The 23205-nt window shown below is 50.8% G+C and overlaps 1 protein-coding gene across 1 annotated transcript in view; it reads left to right on the top strand.

Moving 5' to 3' along the window:
- Nucleotides 1-23205, top strand: part of CNTNAP2 (contactin associated protein-like 2) — a 1046635-nt gene that overhangs the window by 880217 nt on the left and 143213 nt on the right. The window contains exons 17-18 of the mRNA XM_012733843.1: nt 4577-4795; nt 19363-19599. Coding sequence (XP_012589297.1) covers nt 4577-4795; nt 19363-19599 — 456 coding nt within the window. The remainder of the gene's footprint in view (nt 1-4576; nt 4796-19362; nt 19600-23205) is intronic.

The raw sequence follows: 23205 nt of genomic DNA on the forward strand, positions 1-23205 counted from the left end.
GCACGCCCACGAGCGGTCCTCTCCCCTCCGTTCCGCTTTGCCTAGTCGACATGGAGCGACCGAGTCCTGCCTGCTGCTTTCAGCCGACACTCTGAGTCTCATGTCTACATGTTACCGCGCCTGCTGGGAGAATTCAAAGCAAAGGTCTGCTATTCGGCAGGCTGCTGAATTTTTCACTCGATACCTTAAGCCTGGAGTGATGTGTCCCAGAGAACTTTTGATGCGTTCTAATGAGTGTGAATAGTGCCCCCACTGGCATTAAGCTTGAAGGGGGGCACAGAGGACGGTCCCGACCCACCTGGATTCAAGGACCGTTTCTTTCACCTGTCTCTCTTCTAGTGCCCACAAGCCCCTTGCTCACTTCTCTTTGAAGGTCTCACTTTTTCGCCCCGGATTCACTGTCTGAAACCACCGTGGAGATGCGTGGCTTTGTTAGTATTTGTCTTCGACCCTCTTGGCAATTAGACAACAGGCTGTTGGCATCTGAAAGGAGGTCACCTTGTTCAGTGTCGTCAGTCTCCACCTTTCAGACACACCTTGGTCATAGACAAGGTTGGGAAAGTATGGATGAGAGCCTCACTTCAGACACCGCTGAAATAAGGTTACAGACAGGAAGAGGCAGCGTTAGGGCCAGACCTCACGTGTGCTGACTCCCAAACTGTCCCTTGTATCCTCTGAGATTCGTGCAGTTGCATGGAAAACGGCCTTCTCCATAACGGGGAGATCACACGCGGAGTCTCGAGGTGGCCGTGGGAATAACCCAAGGGCTACGCAGTGTCGCCAGAGCCCCGGGTTGGCACGTGGGGTGACCCTCCCTTTCCCCTGGTGTCTGCGACAGCTCAGCAGGACGGGGACTCACTGGCTGTCTCTCCTCATGTGAGCGTGGAAGTGTGTCTCAAAGGCCACATCCAGATTCGCCTCCTGTTTTACTGGCCAGGAAGAAATGATTTGTTCTATCCTGAAAGTTACCAGCAAGAAGCACAGAATTCGTGAGCTTGGCTAGCCGCCCTCACCTGGGGGAGGGCTCCCCCTTGCCTGGGACCTGAGCCTGAGGGAAGCTCCCGCATTCCTGGCAAAACTGGGGCAGCTGGCAAGGGAGGGGGCCCTTGATGGTTGGGGGCACGTCCCCGTGGGTTTCTCCCATTTCTGCTTGTCCTCCGAGCTGGGGGCATGGACCGCTCTCCCTGTGCGGAGACACAGGTAGCAAACAGCTTGGGAAGGTAGAGGTAGGATCTCAGGACAGACCTTAGATGTGGAGATAAAGCTGGAGTCGCTGCTCACGCCAAGTTGCTCTTGGCCCCTTTCAAAGGCTGGAGTTCCCTGAGCCCAAGGCTCTTCAGCTGGGACAGAAACCCCGGTATGTGCGGGGTCCGCCTGAGCTCTCCCCAGGACCCCATGGGCTGGGGGCCGGGGAACCCACGCAGAGCAGAAAGCCACGCCCCTGCTGTGCCATGAGCGATGATGAAGTCTGTCTGCAACCCACGGTGCTCCTGTCTTCCCCCGCGCCTGTGAAACTGGGCAGCCCACTGGTCAGTCTCCAAGTAGAGCAAAGCCCCGGGGCCTCCCGTTTCTCGACACTGATGCAGTGTCTGCCACAGCATTCTCCCCCGGGGCGCAACACAGACCCCCAGCTCCAGATGCACACTTCGGGGAGTGAGAATATTCCCAGGAGTGAAGAAGGTGCTTCTCCACGGGGAGAGGCAGCTTGCCGCTGGAGACACCTCCCTTTTCTCCGCTCGCTGACTGGCTCTGTAATTATCTCTTTTAAAATGTCAGTTCCTCTCACCCAGAAGACCAAGAGCAATCAGCCACAGACAGAACGGGAGAAGCTTTTAAAACACACGTGTCGTGCGGCCGGGAGATGGGATTTCTCAAAGGCATCCCTCAGCCGCGTCAGGGAGCGGACAGCGCAACAGGGTGAAAAGAACTCTTCCCTGCCCACACCCGGGGCCCTGCACCCCCTTCCCAGGGCTGCTGCCAATGTGAGGGCTTTTTCAGTGGCACCTGGAGGGAGGACTCTGCCCCCAGGGGCACTTGGCTTTGAGTCCAGCTGGGTGAGGCTCCTGTAGGCTGTGGGAGCTGGGCTCTCCTTCTGGAGAGCACGCGTTGGTACGAAGGCCACATGTCCAGAGGACAGACAGCCTGACAACCAGCCCGCCCCCCACCCACGGTGACAGCGTTTATGTCTCAGTCTCTGTTTGATGCACTGAGGGGCCACAGTTTACCGCCCTGTTGACGGCTGCCAGGACAGGGTCGCTGGCTCTGCATGGCAGCATCGCTCTCCCATCACTGTCCTCCACCACGGGGGTCCAAGGTGCCCCCCCAAACTCCTCCCCTCCATACCTCAGTTTTCAAGCAACGGTTCTAATGTCTGTCTTTGAGCCTTTATGTGGTCTCTGCATGTTCCACGTGTGATGCCACCCTGTATCTGTCCCCTTCTGGCGTGTCCCCGTCATCCCTTCCAGCTCCATCCACAGTGACCTTTCACAGACCCGGCCAAGACTCCGGTGCAGCAGGAAGAGCGGAAATCAGGGCAGCGTTTGTCCCTTCGAGCAAGCCTTGGGGCTAACCTCAGCTTATCCCTAAATTCTGTTTCCCTGGTGGCTGTTGGCGACTTTCCAGGAGCACCTCTGTCTGCATGACCCCCTGATGTCCCGCCGCCTTCTGTCTTTAAGGCACCAGCTAAAATGTGGCCGCAACGGAGCGAACTCTGAAGGCACTTTTTCCCCTTTGGCTATTTCCATTCAGAAATAAAGGGCGAGGCCATTGGCCCAAAGCAAAGACTGCCCATCTGCCTCTGACAGCACGTCCCCAGACGCCTGGCGAAGGCCACTGGCCTCCACCAGCCCACACGGGCCCCCAATTCAGTTACTGTGCCAAGGGGTATGTGGAATCACCACAGGTGCCAAATTCAAGCTCTCTTTCCACTGATAGAAAGGATCGAGATTCCTTGGTACAGTGGGTTGATTCAATTGAGCTCCGCCACTATCATGCCCGAAGGCCAGTGAAGCTGACGCAGCTTTCGGTAAGGTCTGGCCCGGGTAAGGGAGCAGCCCCGGTCCTGGAAGAGTCGGACCACTGCGGCTTGTAAATTACAAGTGCGATTGCTCGTGACATCATCTCAAAACAGTGCCAGCCCAAGAAGCTGTTTTTCCATTAGCTGGGGGGAAAATGACAGATATTTAATTAAACTGCTCGGAGATGAGGCAGAAGGCCCAGTGGTAGACAGAGGCTGGGTCTCTGTGTGGGCCACCTCAGTCCACCGGGAGACGCAGCTTTCATGGCGCCGAGGGGTCTCCCGCCGTGGGGCCCTGGGGATGAGGTGGGGGTGCCCCTCGGCCTTAAGCTTCCCGCTCCCCAACCCCCAATCACAAGAAAAACAGACATAGCACCAGGTGGTCACTGAGGGAGTGCAGGCCTGAAGTTGAAGTGAGAAAGCTCTTTACAACTGACGTCGCCAAAGTAACCACCTCGTGCCCTTCTCTGCTGCGAAGGGTGAAGGTTACCGAGGGAGGTTGGCCTAGAGCAGATGTCAGCAAAAACGGGGACCCGGCCCCGTGCAGGAGGCGAGGTTCCCGGAGGAACCAGCCAGCCCGGGGCACAGCCTGAGCTTCGGGGTGTGGTGTGGTCTGCAGGGGCCTGGAGTGCCTCTCCCAAAGCCTCCAGGCCCCACACGCCTGCAGGCCACCAGCATCACCTCGGGGGACCCAAGGAGCCCAGACTTCCTGTGGGGACCCCAGTGATGCGATGAAGCTCATTGAGCTTCCCCACACAGCAGTTCTCAACTCCTGTTGCCTTTTGGTCTTCAAACCGGAGCCAGTGTCTACTCCAGTCCAACTGAGGCAGGCATCAGACACTGTTTCAGAGACTGACGGGCAGCCAGCTCAGCTGCCTGTGGAGCTCAGGGCATGCAGAGTCCACAGGTCTGTGGCTCTAAAATCGGGGAGCCTGGCTCCCCTTGTGCCCCTCCTGATGAGTCTAGGACACTCGCCATGTGAGCCCCTGCCCCCATCCTCGGCACCCCACATGGGTTCTGACTTCTGGGCAGCTTTTTTTCTAAGGTTTATTTATTCATGCACACAGAACTGGGGTATAAGCCAGAGGTGTCGAGGTGGCGAGAGGCTTCACCAGAGGCAGAGCGGGGAGCAGAACAGACAGATCGCTGAAGCACACTGCTGAGGGGAGCAGCGGGCGGGTCAGGAGAGGTCTGCCACGCCATGTGGTCACCTGCGGGGCAGGCGGGGATCGAACTCGCACTGAAGCGGCTGCGTCCAGCCTGCAGTGCTGCGTCCTTACTTGTTGTGCCACCAAGGAGGGCCCAGACTTCTGGGCAGCTCTTAGAGATTGAGAATGGGAAGGCACACCAGCCCCCAGCCCAAGCCGCCCGCACTCCCTGGCCTCTGGCCAACACTAACACCCACTTTGTCCTTCCTCAAGTGACCGGGCCACGGAGCTTGGCACACAGCAATGGGCTCAGGTGATTTTTCTCTCCCTGCTTTGCTTGTCCTCCAGAATCACCGCTGGCCGGTACCTAGGAGGGAACACTCACATCTTCTTCCACTTTCTGCTCCTCCAGCTGCCACAGAAGTCTCCTTTTCCTTTGACGTTGGCAACGGGCCCGTGGAGATCGTGGTGCGGTCGCCCTCGCCCCTCAACGACGACCAGTGGCACCGGGTCACCGCCGAGAGGAACGTCAAGCAGGCCAGCCTGCAGGTGGACCGGCTGCCGCAGAAGACCCGCAGGGCCCCCACCGAGGGCCACACCCGGCTGGAGCTCTACAGCCAATTGTTCGTTGGTGAGTCACGCCCCGGCCAGGCCGTGGCCGCCCCGCGGGCGCCAGCGACCCAGAGGGAGGGACGCGCACTGAGGGGCTGCACAGAGCTCTTTCCCGGAGTAGGGACGGTCTCCCCAAGACAGCATAGAATAGGGACAAGGCTTGGGGGGAGCCCAGATCAGGTCCCCCCACCCCCACCCCGCCCCAGAGCCCGCGGGCCTCGGCAGCAGAACCAGAGGCAGCAGCGAGTGGAGCTGCACAAGTTTAGGTTTCTGGTTTTAAAACTGTATCATGATGTTCTTTCCTTAGTTAGGACTCTTGTAACTGGGCAGAAGGAATAGCGGGAGGGAGAGATGGAAGGAGGGAAAGAGGACAGAGGAGAAGAAAATGGCTTCTCCGAGTTCAGTTTGCTTGAAATGGTAGGTAGAGTCCTCGCCTTTCTCTGCCCAACCTCAAGGTGCCAGGCAAAGGCACATGTAGGGGCCTCCCTGGTGCCTAGGGGTCAGGTCTCACCACTGTCACCTCGAGGGCCTGAGTTCAGTCCCCGGCCAGGAAGGACCCCCAGGGCGCAGCAGACCACTCCTGTCTCCCCGCTGCTCAGCAGTGTGTTTCAGTGGATCCGCCTCTTCTGCTCCCCACTCTGTCTCTGGGGAGGCCTCTCATCCTCTGCACCTCTGGCCTGCACCGCAGCTCTCTGCATAAATAAGTAAATCTTTTTGAAGAAAAGGCAAATTTAGTCCTCGCACATGATAAAGACATTAACACAGAGGAGAGCAAAGAACTCCTCCACCACCCCCCCACAGGAACCGGTTCAGGCCTCACTGTCTTCCCCTCTAGCATATTCCAGCTGAGCCTAACATTGCTCAGATCAATACCTATTGCCATGGCCAATTCAACTGTAAACTTCCTTGTCCGGAAGGGAAATAGCCATATCCTCTGCTGAATGGAAGGAACAGCACTTTGTGACTGTGTCACCAAACCCCTCCCCCCCCCCCCCCCCCCCCCGAGTTTCTGGGAGCTGATTGATCCAGTCAGTCTCAGGCCAGGTAAAACCAGGGCTGTCCCCCCGCATCACACCTGCCTCGCTGAGGGCCAGCTCCTGTGGCCAGGGCCCCGTCAGTACCATCCGCAGTGGTGTTGCGGTGCTGTAAGAACATCCCAAAGCCATAGCAGAAAGGGAAGATGAGGTGCGGTTCCTTTGGCCAAAGTGGGCAGCCCACGCTGTGAACTTAGCTGGTGGCGTTGTTGGTGAAACCGACTTGAGACGGGCCACAGCAGTCAGCCACGGGCCACGGAACAGTCCCTGACTGGAGTCCGGCAGACTCTTCCACCCAACGAGATCCCATTCTTTGAGAACCAAGTAATTTTGGTTCTCAAAATTATTTTCAACTATTTTTTATTAGTCAGATGTCAGAGCTATTGATTCCACTGAATATTGTGGGCAGATTTCTCTTTACCAATATGTCTTGCCCGGATCACCTAAAACAAGTTAAAAATGGCTCATCCCAAGAGTGCTGGTTACATTCTGCTTGACTTCATCATAACAAGTGACCCTAACTGGCCACTTCTCATTTCTCTGCCTATGTCTCTGGGTGTGCTGGTCTCATTTTACTCTCCTCCCTTTCTGACCACTGAATACAGCGGTCCCCCAAGAACTTTGGAGACTGAGTAAAGTTGTAAAATGGAAGGGAGTATTTGTTAGGGCCTTGGAAAAAGAATTTTGATTCATTTGAACACAATGACCCAGAACAGCTCATAAAAAGAGAGAAGAATAGGGCTGAGGTCAGAATATGACAGAACAATTAAACTTACATGACAGGCAGAAAAATAGCATCTCAGCAAGAAGAATGTTGGGGGCTAGAAAGAACCAGCAAGAAAAAACCTAGGGGAGAGAAAGGCCAGTTTCACGAAATTATTACTGACAAATAATATCAATGTCACACATGAAATATGTCCCCTACTTTGGTCATTATGTAGCCTCTGATGAGCTTGATCAGAGAAGTGGGCCGAGATGATGAATTCTCCCGTCTCTCACTTCCTGGGATCATTGAGGCAGCAAGACAGGCTGCTCCCAGACACGAGCTATTTGGGCCAAGATTAAAAATAGTCCTCTGCACGGAAGTGTGCCCCACGGGGCTGGGTGAGGGCTTATGGGCAGAGAAAAGCAGATTCAACACCTCTGAGATCCTGCAGCCCTTTCGCCAGGTCTACCCAATAGGGATTCTGACAACGCGAGACTCGTTCTCAGTCCAGCCCTCCCAGGAAGACCCACTGTGACCCAGTAGACTCTTCCCTCCGAGTCTTGCTTCTCATCTGTCCTATAAAGGAGCTGGGTGATCTTGATCAAGAAGTTTGACCTTCAAGATTTCTTTCCATTTGAATCATTGTTGGCTACAGTTTTAGGGCTGGCTACAGAGGCCTGTGTGACAGTCATCTCCCCTCCCTGTCTCATGGGGCTAAGGTGGCTTTGAAAGCCTCCTCTCCCGCTTACCAGTGGAACAGCCAGCAGCAGGCACTTCACAGTGCTGCCTCTCAGGATGAAATGGGGTGCTCCTTGCTCGGGGGAGCGCCTGGTGTAGAGCCAGCGGCTTATTCTCTGCTTCCATGGAATGTGACTCCCTCTCCAGAACCACATCCACCTGGTTCAGTGGTTTCATCCCATGACTGACCTGACATGGAAACCCACAAGCTTGAAAGGGAAGTGCCCTCCTCCAGTGCCCCCGTGCCCTCTGCTGCCCGGCACATGCCCAGAGCAGCGAGCTAGGCCATCCCTCTTGTGCAAGATGGCACCCAGAGGAGCTGAAAAAACGTTCTCAACTGTCCTGGGTCTTTTGTGTTGGGTGGGAGGCCCAGTTGGAGATCCCTGGGGCCACGGGACCCTCAGACTAAAGGGGGCCTGAAGACTGTCCCCTCTTCTCTCTAGCAGTTAGTCTGTCACAAAGCTTTTCCTCCTCGTGGCCACTTGAGTTTGTGGAAGAGTTGAGTCTTCATAAGTGGGAGGTTGAGCCAACGCAGACAGCAGTGCTGAGCTGCCTGAGCTAAGCTGGGCTAGTGGCCACGAACAGCCCATTTCCCAAGCTGGACAATACAGTGTGCCTGATCAGCGGCCCCGCACACCCTCTGTATTCCAGGAGCCTGTCTGCCATGGAGAGTGCAGATAACATGCACATTTGTGTGAAGTGAACCAAGTGGGATGCGCCCACGTCTCATACGAACGAAATGGTTATAGGAGCCGAGAAGTTTAGGATAAAAAATATACAACGTCCAGGAAGTAAAGCACAGAGACCATTTCCTGCAAAGCTGACTCATTAGTAACAAGGACAGTGCCCGCTGCCTGTTCTGGATGACCCTCAACAACAAGGGTTCCCTGGCCCACACCCCTCACTTAGCTCCCAGGACGCGGATACCTAGATACTCTGGTTCTTAAGAGGACAGGCTGACCCACAGACAGGCAGCCCCGTTCACACTGGGCTGCCCTGTAACATGACTCCTTCCGGTTTCATTTTCACAATGGAGAAACTGAAGCTATGGATGAGTTAACAGTTTAAGGCTATGCAGATTCAGACCTTGGCTTGTGACAAAAAGGCACAGCTGGAGTTTGCTCTCAGACTGTCTGGCTCTCAGTCCTCTGTCTTGTCAAAGCAAAAAATGGCGCCCAGCTTGGTGGGGCAGGGAAGGCGTTTCTCTCCAGGTCTGGGCAGCAGGGAGAGTCCGACCCTGGGGCGAAGCGCCACACCTCTGAAACAAGGAGATTTGTTTTTCGTGTTTGCTTTTTGTTTTTCTTTATGTTGTGGTAAGATACACAACAGGAGAGTTTCCAGCATTGAGAAAGGAAAGATGGCAGGAGCACTCCGCCCTTGCCTCCGCGCAGACTCCAGAGGAAGAGCAAGCTTCCCACAACCTCCTGACAGGAATGGGACATCCTCCTGACAGGAATGGGCTTGACGGGGAGCCAGGCGCCCACCCCTCAGTAGTTTCCCACATCCTCCTGACAGAAACGGGCTTGACGGGGACCCAGGCGCCCAACCCTCAGCAGTCCGAGTCCTGTCAGCGTCCCATGCACATGCGCAGTGGGAGCGGGAGATGGCGCCCTCCACAGCACACAGTTCAAATAAATGGCCCCACGGACTGGAGAAAGACGGTCCTGGGTCAGCGCTGGCAAAGGACTTTTTAAGAGATATTTACCTCAAAGAGAGAATTTACAATGGCAGGTTTGCCTAAGTAACTGCTCTGAGAAGAGGGAAATCGGGGCTCTGGGGTCCGGAGAAGCCCGTCTAGGGTCTGGTCAAGTGGAGGGAAGTCAAGGCCGTCTTGCCCAGTCCTCTGCCAGGCCCCTCTCTGGACGGCCTGTGGCCCACGGGGCATCTAGGAAGGTGCGTAGCCCGGGTGCTGGCTGAGCTCTGAGGGGCAGGCGAGGCCCTCCGCGGTGCCCAGGGGAACCCTCCCCCGCAAAGACTCGCACCTCCCTCAACACACACTGGGTTGTTTATCACTGACTGAAATCTAGCATGAGAGAAGCCCAAAAGCCAGACTCACAGAGAAAGTCAGGCTGTCACAGGGAAAGGATGCCCTGAGGAGCCCCCTCCCCACTCCAGACCAAAGCCAGCCGACAGGGAAACTGCACATCCCATCCTCGCCGAAGGGGGGGCTGTGGGCTGAGCCTCCAGGTCTGGTGGAGTCAGACAGGTGGGCCTGGGGGTCTCTGCTCTCTTGGCTTTGGGTCTCTGGCCTCTTGGCTCATGGCTTGACTCTCGGCTCCCCCCCCTCTCGGCGTGCCTTGGGGATTCCAGGTCAGCGGGACTGGTAGGCCGCATGTACCCACTCGTCTCCCTCGCCTGCTGCCCGAAATAGTCACGTCCTCGCTTCCCCCTCTGTAAGTAAACCCGACATGGACCTGTGTGCCCGCGGTGGAGTAGTGTAAGTCACTTCAGCGCATGGGTGAGGACCCACAGCCGGGCACCCCATTTCATAGTGGGGTTGCCCTGGAACAGGGGGACGATGAGCATCTCAGGTCACTCCAGCTCCTAAAGACAACTGTCAGCTCCCTCTCTTAAAACAGTCTCCCCTTTGGGGCAGTGACCTAGCCACTAGCTGGGACCCACAGGGAAGGAGATTTTACTCAGCTCTTACAAGCTGGGCTGCTCGCCCGCCGCCAGCCTCTTCCTAACCTTGCCCCAGGGCCACACTGCTCTTCTCATCAGAACTATGCCCAGAGGAGGCCGGTCCTTTCCCACTTGAGTCGCCTGTATGCTACAATGCCCTCTGCCCTTTCGCGATCAAATGAATTGCCTTGCAGTTCCAGCTCTCTTTCACAGTCAGGACTCTAACATAGGAAGTAGGTTATGACAGGCGCTGTGTTTGTGTTTGTGCAAATACACTCCCAACAGAACCAGGCTGACAGCACACTTTGAACCTCTCGGGGGCTTCAGTAACAAATTGTCAGTTAACTCCCTGTGTTCCTAGGTGCTGAACTACCCTTCAGCGGCACAAGTTATACGCATGGAAACTTCTAGAGAGAGATTTTAAATCTAAGAGAGGAAACAATCTCAGGTGCCAGGGACTCTCCAGGCAGTTGGGGTGGTTTCTGCTCCATGGAGACATTTTATTGTTTTTTTTAAGATTTATTTATTCATTCATTTGTTTATTTATTTATTTTAATTTTTTTTTCAGTAGAATGGGGAATTTAATTGTCTCTGGGATGTTCCCGGGACAGGGGTTGCGGGGCCTTGGGCAGAGCCCTGCTAGTGGAGTCAACCAAGGGGTCCATCAGCCAGGGCCAGGTAGGGTGGCAGCCCCAGGGCCGGCTGAGGGCAGCTAGCATTGGGACTGTGAAAGTAATTTCTGACACTAGGAGGTAAGGAATGTTGCTTATGAATGGAAAAGAGGGGCTATGGTTAGAGAGGAGACAGGAACTGGGATGCAGAGGGTGAGAGGCTTCACCAGAGACAGAGCGGGGAGCAGAACAGGCAGATCTACGGAGTACACTGCTGAGGGGAGCAGCGGGCGGGTCAGGAGAGGTCTGCCTCAACATGTGGTCACCTCCGGGGCAGGCGGGAATCGAACTCATGCGGAAGCAGCTTTAGCTTCTCAGTGCTGCGCTTTAACCCGCTGCACCACCAGGGAGGGCCCCAGCAGAGACATTTTAATGTGTCAAGTTCGTAATGACTATGGGAGAGAGATTTCCATGGATTTATCAAATAGTTTCTCATATAGATGCTTTGAGTCTATCCTTTCAGTATGGACTGCACAGAACATGATAGTAAGTGGCAAAGGCAGGCAGAAAAGGTCGCAGTGAGAGAAATTCTTGTCAGTGACACCACGGAGTGGGCTGGGCTCCATTATCCGCAGGTGCTTGTGTGATCTGGTGCTTTTGTGACCGTGAGGGTGAGTGCCTGGGTTCCCTGAACACATGGCTGCCTGGAATCACCCTTCACGGGATTCGTTCATGTGTGTTCCTCCCTGTTACTTGTGTGGGGTTTTCTTTGTGTGTAGGGAAGGAGAGGGCTGGGGGAAGCACTGAGGTTGTTCCCGTAACTTGGTGATTATAAGTAATGAGACAGTGAAGAGAGTAGTCTGTCTACCCCTTCCGGTTCGTCTTTCTGCATTTTCAGAGCGATGCCTAAGAGTGGGATTGCTGGATCAGATGGTGGATCTATACTTAATATTTCGAGAAACCGCCATACTGTTTTCCTTAGGGACTGGGCCAGTCCGCATTCCCACCAGCAATGCATAAAGATAACCAGTATTGAAAAAAAAAATGATTCGTTATATTCTTATTTCTAAAGCTCCCTTTTTCCTTCAATATTTCTTACTGTCGCTATAACAGAGGCGTTCCTTCACCTTGGGGAGGTCTTGCTGCAGAAATGTTCCTCTTTGGTAGCTGCCATCTGGCCAAAGCTGGGGAAATACTCAGCAGCCACAGCCGCTGTCTGCTTTGGCTTCAGAGTTGAGTTATTGGGCACAAAGGAAACCACCCCTTCCCCCTTTCTAAAACAGAGGTACTTTTGGGGGTGCAGGGAGTGGGAGGGCCAGTGAGGGAAGTTACCAAGGAAAGCACACTTGTGCAGGTTTCAGTTCTGCGTCTCCAGGAGGAGTTACGCCCTCCTTCGTGGTACAGTGAAGGAGCTGCCCTTACAGAGAGGGGTTGACATACAGGGGTTGACGTACAAATATCTTTCTCAAAAGCAACCTTACCCGCGTCTCCAAAACCCCTCCCCTGAAATCAGCCTTTTACCAAAGACATATTTTAGGGTGGCAGATTTTGGCTCCCCTGCACGGTGTTAAACTTTGCACTGAGAAAAAATATTATTTCAAGGATGCCTGGGAGGAAGAGTTTCCTCCCTGATCACCTGGGTGTCCACCTTCCTGGCTGCAAGCTGCCAGCCATGTACCCTGCTCTAACTCAACCATCCTGCGGCTTTGGAAAAAACGTTCTGTCAAGTGGTAAATGACTTATGTCAGGTATTAACCACTCTGAGAGCGTTTCTTTGCTGCATACAGCAATGCCTCCAGACGTGTTAGATTCTAGAGAAGATTCTCATAGGGCACAAGCCCTCACATCAACACAGCAGTTCTAGCACAAGTGTTTGGACTTTAAAGCCAGATCGCCTGGTAGTGAATTCTGGCCACTGCCCAGCCTGTGAATCAACTTGCTTGGTCTCAGTTCCCTCACCTGTAAAACGGGGGTGATAATAATATCACCCTCCAAGAGTTAAAACTCATAATGGAACAGTGCCTGGTACAGCTGAGATCTGATTCATATTAATGTTTGAGATAGTTGTTAAGTAACCATGTGGCCTGGCCACCAGGCCTCTAGAATGCATTCAGACCTCTTAGCCCGATCCCATCCCAGAACAAGTCACATTTAGACACATGTGGCCACCAGTATTCCCTCTTCATATTGAAGGTTTTCCCCTAGTTTAAGTAGTTTGGACTCCCATATTCTGTGTACCCTTTCCTCTGAGGACATAAGAAAATCCATGCAGTGATAATGAAGTAAAAAAGAAAATCCATCCTATTGAATGAAGTTATGAATGAGCACTCATGAGCATTATCTGAAAAAGCAATACTCCAAGCCCCAGCTCTCTGAGTATGTAAAAGCTTTTTCATAGACGCCTTCTAGTATCGAGCTGACAGAGCCATCCCTGATCAATAATTGTCAATCCTGCAGTTTTGCACCAAATAACATGGACCTACATCCTTTAATACCCACTGAATTAATACGGAAGCATCTTCGCCGTTCTGAGGTCCTCAGCTTGACCAGGAGCTGGGTTTTTATTTTACACACCTGTCCTGGCATCAACGGTCCTGAACAAGGTTCAAGGTAATAGCTGGGACATAAAACACCTCGGTAATATGTAGAGCAGGGACGCAGCCACCTGCCTTTCCAGGCACAGAGTGAGGCCCGCTCCTCACCTTCATCTGTCATGGAGAAGAGCCAAAAACGGGGGTCCCTGAACACAGAGAGGTCACAGCTCTGGTCCCACAATTCTTTCATCCACTCCAGTCACAGGTTGAAGGCCTCCCTGGCAACTCACAGCATCCAGATGTCACCCCATCCAACAGATAAGAGATACAACACCCATCCTAATCCTGCATTTTCCAAGAAAATGAGGTGGTTAGAAGAATCCCAGGTCATTTTCCAAGACAGGTCTGGAGCCGCCAAAGCTTGATATTCACCTGTCAGTCACTGTATTAGTTTGCGTGGTGGCCATCATCAACCCTACCGCGTGGGTGGCTAAACCACAGACATCTCTTTCACACAGTGCCCAAGACTGGAAGTCTAAGATCAAGCACCAGCCGGGCTGCTCTCCCTTCTGGCTGCGGACCACTGTCTCCTCACTGTCCTCACGCAGTCATTTCTCTGTGTGAGTCCATCCCCCGCTCTTGTCTCTCTTCTCATGAAAGCCACCAGCCATATTAGATGAGGGCTGCACCCTCATGATCTCATTTATCCTGATTTACCCCTTTAAAGACTCTCTCCAAATATGTCAAATTGGGGGTCAGAGTGCAGCACGTGGGCTTCGGGGTGCAATGCACTCTCTAGCACCCATGGCATCTTAGCTGAGTTGTGTTCGCTCAGTTCAGCCATATGGAATTTACTCCAACTCTGCTTTGGGAGGATTCTGCTTATGCTCAGAAATAATAACTGCAGCTACTCATGGTTCGTTAGTGCACAGGACGGCGTTACCCTCTAAGTGACTCTGCCCCTGTATCGTGTTGTTGTTATGCCAGTTTTATACAGGAGGAGCCTGAGGCCCAAGGCGCTAGGAAGACCCCAGAGCAGGGAGCAGCAAACCCAGTGTATAAAAGTAGATCTATATGGCCACAGCTTACCCCAGTGAGCTGCCTCCTGTGTGGCTCACTCTGCTGGTGTTCTGTCAACCGAAAGACAGGAAGTGTGTCTCTTGCATCTTTAAGGAAAATCCTTCCCCAGGACCTCACATGTGCGAGCTGACCAGAAGCCTTGCTTTCTGAGTTTCCTGCAGTGGCTCATCCCTCCTTGCCTCCTACCTGCAGGGCAGCACCCTCTGACCCCTGGCCTGGGCCCTTCTGGAACCAAGCTCATGGATACTCTTTCTGTCATGGTCTCATTGGGGCCTGTCATCACAGCCCTGTATAAATCATAACCTTGCCTCCCACCCTACTTCTGACCCCAGTCACCCCTCCTGCCTGACCTATTTTCCCCACAGTGGCTGAACCTCATAACACGCAATATAATTGACATCCTGATGGAGCTTGTTAAATTCCCCTCTCCCTCTGCGAGGTATGGGCAGGACTTGTGTGTTGTATTTCATAGTTTCTTCATGTATCAAGACAAAGCATGGCTCCTAGGCACTTGTTTCAAGTAGGCATGAAGTAAATGTTTACTTATTGACTAAATTAGATATTACATATGTGTTTTGAGGTGATTCCTTTCCATGGTGAATGAGTGCCCACCTCTCTGCTCAGAGGTCTTTTTGGACCCCAACTTAGCTCCTTAGAATTCTGTTAAGCTCCAATGTTTGAGGACAGTGTCCTTTTATAATTCCTCTCCATCATTACATTTTCCCTTTTTGTTTAATTTAATACCTGATTATTTACCCCAATCTTCTATGCATGTAATGGTTGTATTCATGATGGGTAGTTACAGCATTTTCATAATTAATCTTTAATTGCAATACTTGAATAACATTTCACATAAAAAAATGATTTACAAATTAAACCCACATCACACCTTGGATAATTATCACAGTTCTAACTAACGTGCATGAAGCCCTTGCATGGTGGGGGGGCTCTCTCCAATGACAATGTGTTGATTTTCTAATTAACAAAGGTTAAGTAGCAGTTTAGCTTGCAGACCTACAATTTAAACTTCTGACATTTGTCATCAAGAAAGTCTTCTATAGAGCACATGAGATGAACTCAAATAATTATCACAGGTTCTAGTGCATGAACATTTTTTGCATAATATAAAATGACCATTTTCAGGACAAAAGACTTCCCTTCATGTTGACTAGGTCAGTAAAAATACTTTCTAAGTTCACTGACCCGTTTAATAAATCAGAGACCATCTAAATAAAAAAGAACACAATTTATTTCATTTTCTTTTATATAGATAGAATCCTACTGACCTGCTTTACAAAGTAAGACATGAGCGTATAGAACTTTAACAAATGCAACAAATACAAATTAGACTGTAGTTATAGATTATGGTCAGTTAAGTGGAGGAGGAAAAGTTATAATCAGATACTAGTTCAGGGAAGGAAAAAGAAGAGTGAAGGAAATTTAGAAGATAGAGAGTAATTTACTGAAATATGGAGAGGGAGACTTAAAAGCAAAGGGGGAAAAATGTTGTAAACCATGGAAGAGGATAATTTAGAGCTAGAAGGAACTGAAAATATCGCTTAGTTCAACTTCCTTTTTCATGGACAGGAAGAATTGGCGCAGACAGAGATTAAGTGACTTGAAAGTCACACAACTAACCAAAAAGAGTCAGTAACTGTGATCACAAGAAACACTGACACAAAGACGCAACAAAGACTGATATTTATAGAACTTCAAGAAGATGCAGAAGCAGAAGGTATCAAAGGGACAGGTAGGGAGGAAGAAAAACTGCCTTCTTAAACTCCTTAATGAGTGAAATATGTATATATAAATAATTATGCATTCATATATGTAATGTTCCATACATGTAACAAAAATATGATCTAACCTAGGTTTATTTGCTCTGTCAATAACCCTTTTTAAATCTTCATTTTTATCATATTCACACTTGCTTGATAGCCCTCTAAAACTCCTTCTTAGACCTTCAACCATTGCTGAGACCCATTAGATATGACTTAGTTTAAACTTAAGCTATGTTACAGATAGATCAAAGATTAAAATGTTAAAAGAAGTAAAATCATAAAAGTGCTAGAAGAAAATATAGTTGAAAAATTACATTATTTGGCAGCAGACCTCTCCTGTCTTGCCCACTCCTAAGTGTATTTCAGTAAATCCACCATTTTTGTTCTCCACTCTGTATCTGGTGAATTATTTCACACACATACACATCCCTATACATAGTGGAATACTAAAAAAGGGCGGAGGTGGGGGAGTTTTTTCATATCTTTGGGAGTTTTTTCATATCTTTCATATCTATCCTCATATAGCTTTTATAAACCTATTACCAAAGGCAGAAATCACACAAATAAGATAAGTAAATGTGACTATGTAAACATCCAAAACTTTCATAGGAGAAAAGGAAGATCATTGTAAGTTAACAGACACAAATTGGTAGACTCTAACTGTCAAGTTTATAACAAAGAGTTAAAGCCCAAAATGTTGTCATCAATCAATAAGAAACATATCCTTGCTTGTTCCCTCAAAAAATAACATGAAGAAACAAATTTTGGAAAGGGGAAAGCATAAAAAGTATTCAACTCAACTCACAGTATTTGAAGCCATGCAAATTAAAACGATGAACTCTATGCCTTTCCCCACCCCAGGCTATAAATTCAAAAGAATATTGCCCGGGATTAAAAATTGGTGTGAAGGTGGGAATCACATACTCTAGTGGTGAAAGGAACTTTGATAAATTCTTCTGGCAGGAAAATATATCTCAAATGCCTTTTAAATGCCTTTGTACCCAGCAAGCAATTTTTCTCAGAAAGCACTGGACAAGTATGCAAAGGTTTTTACAGGGATATTTATTATAGTATCACATAAAATGGAAATTAGAATAAGCTTAAAAGTCCATTGTTAATGGGATGGCAAAATCCGTTATAGTCATGCACAGAATAAAATGCTATGCAAATGTTAAACTAGATATTCTACTTGTACATTTATTTCTTGAAAAATGGTGCATGACATGTCAGGTTAAAAAAAAAAGCAAATTTCAATACAATGTGTCTGTCATGGTACCTTTTCTTCCTTTGTTTTATTTTTCTTCCATATTTGTATGTTCATAGATCAAAGTAGGAAAATTATTTTCTAAAAGTGAAGGTAGTTATATCTGAGTAGCGTTATAGATTCTCTTTTTCATTTTGCTTATCAGTATGTTTATGGTGTCCACAATGAATACTATTGTATTTCTAATCAAAGCAAAGGAGAGGGTGAGATCTAAAAAGAATTTTTAATTTTCAGCATATTTTGATAGGATATACTTGTCTTAATTGACCAGTGATGAAAATCTAAATGCTTTTATATAACAAGACCTTTTGGAAGGTCTTGCAAGAACAAAAGTCAGAGTCACTAAATTGATAGCAGCCAGATTGAAGTTTTAACACACAAAGAGTGACTAATGGATAGAAATTCTTCCAAATCAGAGCAAAGACCCAAATTCTCATCAGCACAGAGGTGTGAAGCTGGGCTAAGAAGCAGATTGCAAAATGGAAAATCTTGCAACGTGGTTGTCTTTGATAACTTCTATCTGCAATCCCATTGCCTTGATCAAACAGCACACTGGGCTCACTTCAGTTAGGCCTCTATCAAGCATGTCATTTTAAAAATAATAACTTCTTAGAATCTGGAGAATTGTCATTCAAGTCCATGTGCTCCTCAGTGAGAAAATTGCAAGGCTTGGGCCCACCCAGGTAGAAGAGGGTGTCCTTTGCTACTTCATGCTGTGGGTTTGGGGGTGTAACAAATGTTAATCCTTCTGTCCACAATGGCCGAGTGGAACCAAGTTTAAGACCAGAGGCTGGAGAATAAGACAGATCAAACACAGCTTTCCCACTTGGGAGCTCTGAGTGCCTCGTAAATACCCTACCTTCTCTAAAGCTCAGTGCTCAGTCTCCTCTCCTCCTCTACAAAAAACAGAATGATGGTGATGATGATGCCTGGTTTGCAAGGTCACTGTGAGAGTCAGGTAAATAAACTACATGAACGTTTGGAGAGGTGTCTAGTACCAGCCCTAAACATGAGTGACTTTTATCAACAGTATTTTTTCCCCTCTGGGCATCAGATATTTAATAATTTTAAGTGCTTTTCATTTCCTTTAATTTCCAGAAAACTTGTTACTCTACGATACAGGCGAGTTTCTCCTTGAGTTCCTCCCTTTGTACCAGCTGCTTAAAAGAAAAATCCTGAGGTCATTATAGACACAATTAAACCCACCCATAATGCCCTGCTGAACCCTCTGTGAAATGTGTTGGGGTATTTTTAATATTTTCATGCTCCTGATCATCCATGTAACTCTGTAACTTACTCAGGAAATCACAATGAACTTGGCTTATATCTTCCAAAGGCATTTGGACAAAAGCAATGAAATCTAACTTGACCTAGCTGACTGTGTGTAAAATGATCAGTTCCAGCCTCCCACCATGCCAGGCAAAAACCCCTATGGGTCCTCATTGTGAACTTCCATGCAAAGTGTATCTTGAGTAAAGAACGGGGATTTGTAATCACATTTCAAATGCATTTCTGCCTTCCTACTAAGAGCCTTGTTAACTGTGCTAGTAAGCTCACCTCCCTCTGCCTTTTTAAATTTCTTTCAATAGATGATGCTATGGAGTAAGAGTAAAAGGATTTCTGTACACCATTATTTTTCTATAGGAAACCAGATTCGACTTCCAAAATAGCTTATACAAGTCTTGTGTATCTGCAAATTACTTTAATGCTGTATCAGATTCATTGCTGCTCAGAAAAAACAGCCTCTTTTAATTAGACATTGCAGCCTGGAGCAGAGGAAGCCTCAACTTGTTCTACTTAGACAGATCAGCTTGAAAATGAAGAGCCAGAGGCCTCCCTGGTGGTGCAAGGGCTTAAGTCTCAGCACTGATACTGTTTGCAGCCACTTTGGCCTGAGTTCCATCCCCGGCCAGGGAGTGACCCACAAAGCACACAGCAGACCTCTCCTATCTCCCTGCTGCTCCCCTCAGCAATAGATTTCAGTGGCTCTGCCTGTTCTGCTCCCCACTTTGGTGAGAGCAAAGGCCTGCACCCCAGTTCTTGTGTGCATAAATAAGTAAAAGTTAATTTCTTTAAAAAAAAATGTAAGTAAGTAAACAGCCGCGCACTGAGCAGCGCATGAGAATGGAGGTATGTGCGGTCCCGCCGGCAGGCCCGGGAAGGGACCCGCCGCAGCGAGGCCACGCATCTGAGCTGTTGCCTTCTGTCATCCCCAGGTGGGGCCGGGGGCCAGCAAGGCTTCCTGGGCTGCATCCGCTCCCTGAGGATGAACGGGGTGACCCTGGACCTGGAGGAAAGGGCAAAAGTCACCTCAGGCTTCAAATCCGGATGCTCGGGCCACTGCACCAGCTACGGGACCAACTGCGAGAACGGAGGGAAGTGCATCGAGAAATACCACGGCTACTCCTGCGATTGCTCCCTCACGGCTTACGACGGGACGTTTTGCAACAAAGGTAAGGGGATAAGGTTCCCGGCGTCCTTGACATATCATTTGAAGCCTGAATCCTCTCACGCGTTTTCCAGCTGTCTACAAGTTTATTCTGCGGGTAACATGTTCAGAATTCCACTCCCACTTGGGGTGGCAAGTCTGCTCAGTCACCCCCCAAACTGTGTTGTTTATTAAGAAGCTGAGGAAGGTGCAGACTTTCCCCAAACTTCTGCAAACTGCACTGACTGGCTGTGACTAAGCCACATCGCACTTTAAAAGAGAATGATAGGGCGCTCCCTGGTGGCGCAGCGGGTTAAAGCGCAGCACTGCGAGCGAGCGAGCCAGCTGCTTCAGTGCGAGTTCGATCCCCCGACCGGGCAGTGACCCACGGGGTGCGGCAGACCTCTCCCGGCCCACTCGCTGCTCCCCTCACCAGTGTGCCTCTCCAGTCTGCCTGTTCTGCTCCCCACTCTGTCTCTGGGGAAGCCTCTCACTGCCCCCGCACCTCTGGCCTGCACCCCAGTTGTGTATGCACAAATAGATAAATCTTCAACAAAAAAAAGTGAGTGACAAAGTTAATGGCCCCTGAAAGGGGACTCGAGCTGACACCTCCCCGCTCAGGGAAGCCAGCAGGTTGCTGTCCTCCCAGAGGGAGGCCTGGCTGTGGCCGGTCAGCAGCGCTGCGGTGGCCTGGATACGGTCCCTCTGCCTCGAGAGCTTGGATTGACGCTGGACTCTGCGCAAAGCCACTCGGCCGGGTTTTGCCACTGGTGTGCACATTTGCGTCTGCATCAGCATTCGACTCAGGGGCTCTCTGTGAGCAGTTCCCGGCATCGGCCATGCTGCCCAATACTGAGCTCTCACACTAACCGGTCAGCTCTCACACCATCTGCTCCTGCTGCGTCGATTCGGTCTTGGATGGTTCGGTTAATCTCCCGCAAAGCCTGCAAAGCCAGTGGGCAGCCTGGAAGCCGGCATGCATACGCCTGTGGTGGCTGGGGCAGGCCACGCTTGCCGTGGCCAGGGAAGCCTGTCAGCTGGCCTGTGACCTGATGTCCCACAAAAGCAAGAGCGACGGAGGGGCCGGGCTGGCGCCTGCCCTGGGCTGCCCAAGGTACGCGTCGGCCCCTTCCTCTTTCTAAATGAATGTAGAGCATTTGGACAGAGTTTTCTGTAAACGCCTGGTGCATCTCTTCGTAAGAAGCTTTACGTAAGTAGCTTGTTCCTACTCATGAATACGCGGAGGGTTGTTTATGCCGGTATTATTCACCCAGGAGGAGGAATTGTTCCAGAACGCTCCCATACCTCCCGGCTCCTGTCTGGCAGTGCTACCTTCTGAGCATACAAATTAGGTCAGGCAGGGTTTGAGGAAGGAACAAGAGACAAGAAAAGAGGAGAGGAAGCACGGAATGGCCAGCGCACTCCCGGCAAGGCCGCACGGCGTTCCCAGCCGGCAGTGGCGGTTTACAGAACACATTAATTTTGCACTTGTAGAAATGACAGTCGTGCAATTACCATTCATTGTGTTTCATGCTAATTTAATGCAGTCATGCCGCTGCCAGAACGACGTCTGAGTGCAATCAAGTCAGCACTACTGAGAGATGCCCAATTTCAAGGAGATCGCCGGCCCTTTCTCTTTGGAGAGGTGGCTTAAGCAGGGTGGCGCCTGAAAGACCTCTGGGGTTCGTGGCAGGACTGGCCGATGGAAGGCAGGGCCGCCACCCTTCAGCTCAGCCCGTGGAGATAAAGGCAAATGGAGCCTGTGTTTCCTTCGACGTTATTCCAAATGTGCTCTTAATATCTGCTTAGCGGATGAGTTCACATTGGATCCACTTGGGAACGCCTCGCCCCGCTTCTTGGAGGACCAGGGCTCCTCCCTCTGAGGTCTCAGGTCAGGTACCCCTTGTGGGGGGCTCACCTACCCTTGTACCTGCACAGCAGCTCCATGACCACACCAGGCAGTGGCCGGGCAGCTCGGCCTCTAGGAAGACCAGCCACGGGCCAGCAAAATGTGGCCTCGTCTGTGGGGGGGGGGGACGTGGCCACGATGCTTTGGCACGTGTCCTGATGGGCCAGGCACATCCGATTACATGTTTATACAAAAGTCACATGCGCACACACACCACAATCCAGGCAAGCAAACTGGGAAAAGACCCCACATATTAACTGTCAGTATTTTTCGGGGGGGGGGGTGAAAACACCAAGATTTCTTTTCGTTTCGTTTCTGCTCTTTTCTAATCTTGACACAGTGCTGTAGCCCCTGGGTCCTCCTCACTTTTCAGCCTTGGGGAAGGAGAGTCCCAAGAGGCTTGTGCCTTCCTAGGCTCAGCTGCCTCAGGTGGGGAACCCTCACTTGGCGAGCGGTCACGCGCGCTGATCCTGCGAGCTGGGGGCAGCAGCCTCTCAGGTGAACGCTGCCTGTGACTAAATTACCCTTGAAATCCATCTCCGCCGTGCATTTAGCAGCCCATCTCCTCACAGGCCTCGGGAGTGATGCCCTCAGATGGGCACTGGAGGGAGGGTGGTCTTCCCTGGGGCCCGGTTGTGTGAAGATAAAACCCTGAGACACTTGTTTCCGTCTCAGGCACTGAGCAGCTCCCAAGAGGACAGGCACGGACAGAGCGGGGGTTCTGTTAGCCAGTCCCCACCCCACCCGTGTGCTGCCAGGTCCTCCGGGGGTGGGGGTAAATGACCCACACAACCAGCCTCTGGACTGCTCGCTCCTCTCCCCTCCTCCCCCTCTCCCTCCTCCTCCCCTTCCTCCTCCTCCCCCTCTCCATCCCCTTCCTCCTTTTTTGTTTGAGAAGATATTGTATTTTGTTTTAATAGATCACTTCTGTCTTTGCAGGTCCCTGCCCATGAAGCATTACACAAACTGTTGGTCTGCTGACTGCCTCTCTGGCAGCAACACACACAGAAAATAGATTGCTCAGGGTTTTCTCCCCTCCTCCCCCTCTCCTCCTCCCCCTCTGTCCTCCCCCTCTCTCCCTCTCCCCTCTCCCTCCCCTTTCTCGTGGTAGGGAAGCCAGGGAAGTGGAGTCTCTCAGGGCCCTGAGGACGTGCTGTCTGGGGCCAGGAATTCAAACTCAAGTCACTACCCAAGTGCTATGCAAGGTGTTTTAAAATAGAGACTGAAATAGGAAAGCCCCTTCATTCGGCGGCCCTTGAGCCTTTTCCAAAGACTCGGGCTCTTACAGCCGCGTTAAGCCCCTCTAGACCAGGCCTCAGAGCAAGGCAAGCAGTGGCCCGGAAGCATGAGAGGTCACATTCAATCAAATGGTGCGTGGACCCCTGAAAACACTCGCTTACTTGTGTTGACCAGCAAGTCTTTCCAACAGTGCACCTCAGTTCCCGGGGTGCACGGCCCAAATGGGTGTGGGGAATGTGCAGAGGAAGTGATCCCCACCGGCGTCCCCACCCTTTCTACTAAACCCACTGAGATCCAGGAGGACACTGCGAATAATCTTTCACCAGCAAAGAGCATTTTACTTTATGTATTTATTTTTTACGTCATTCTTCATTTTGCCCACTTTTTCATCTCAGTTGCCACCCCCACCACCAGTTCACCCCTGTACCATCACCATCATCCTGTGCGCTCTACCCCAATCCTGATCCTATTCCCCTCTCCACC

This window comes from Condylura cristata, unplaced genomic scaffold, assembly GCF_000260355.1.
Source record: "Condylura cristata isolate star-nosed mole 26May11 unplaced genomic scaffold, ConCri1.0 scaffold00042, whole genome shotgun sequence".
Classification (NCBI taxonomy): Eukaryota; Metazoa; Chordata; class Mammalia; order Eulipotyphla; family Talpidae; genus Condylura; species Condylura cristata.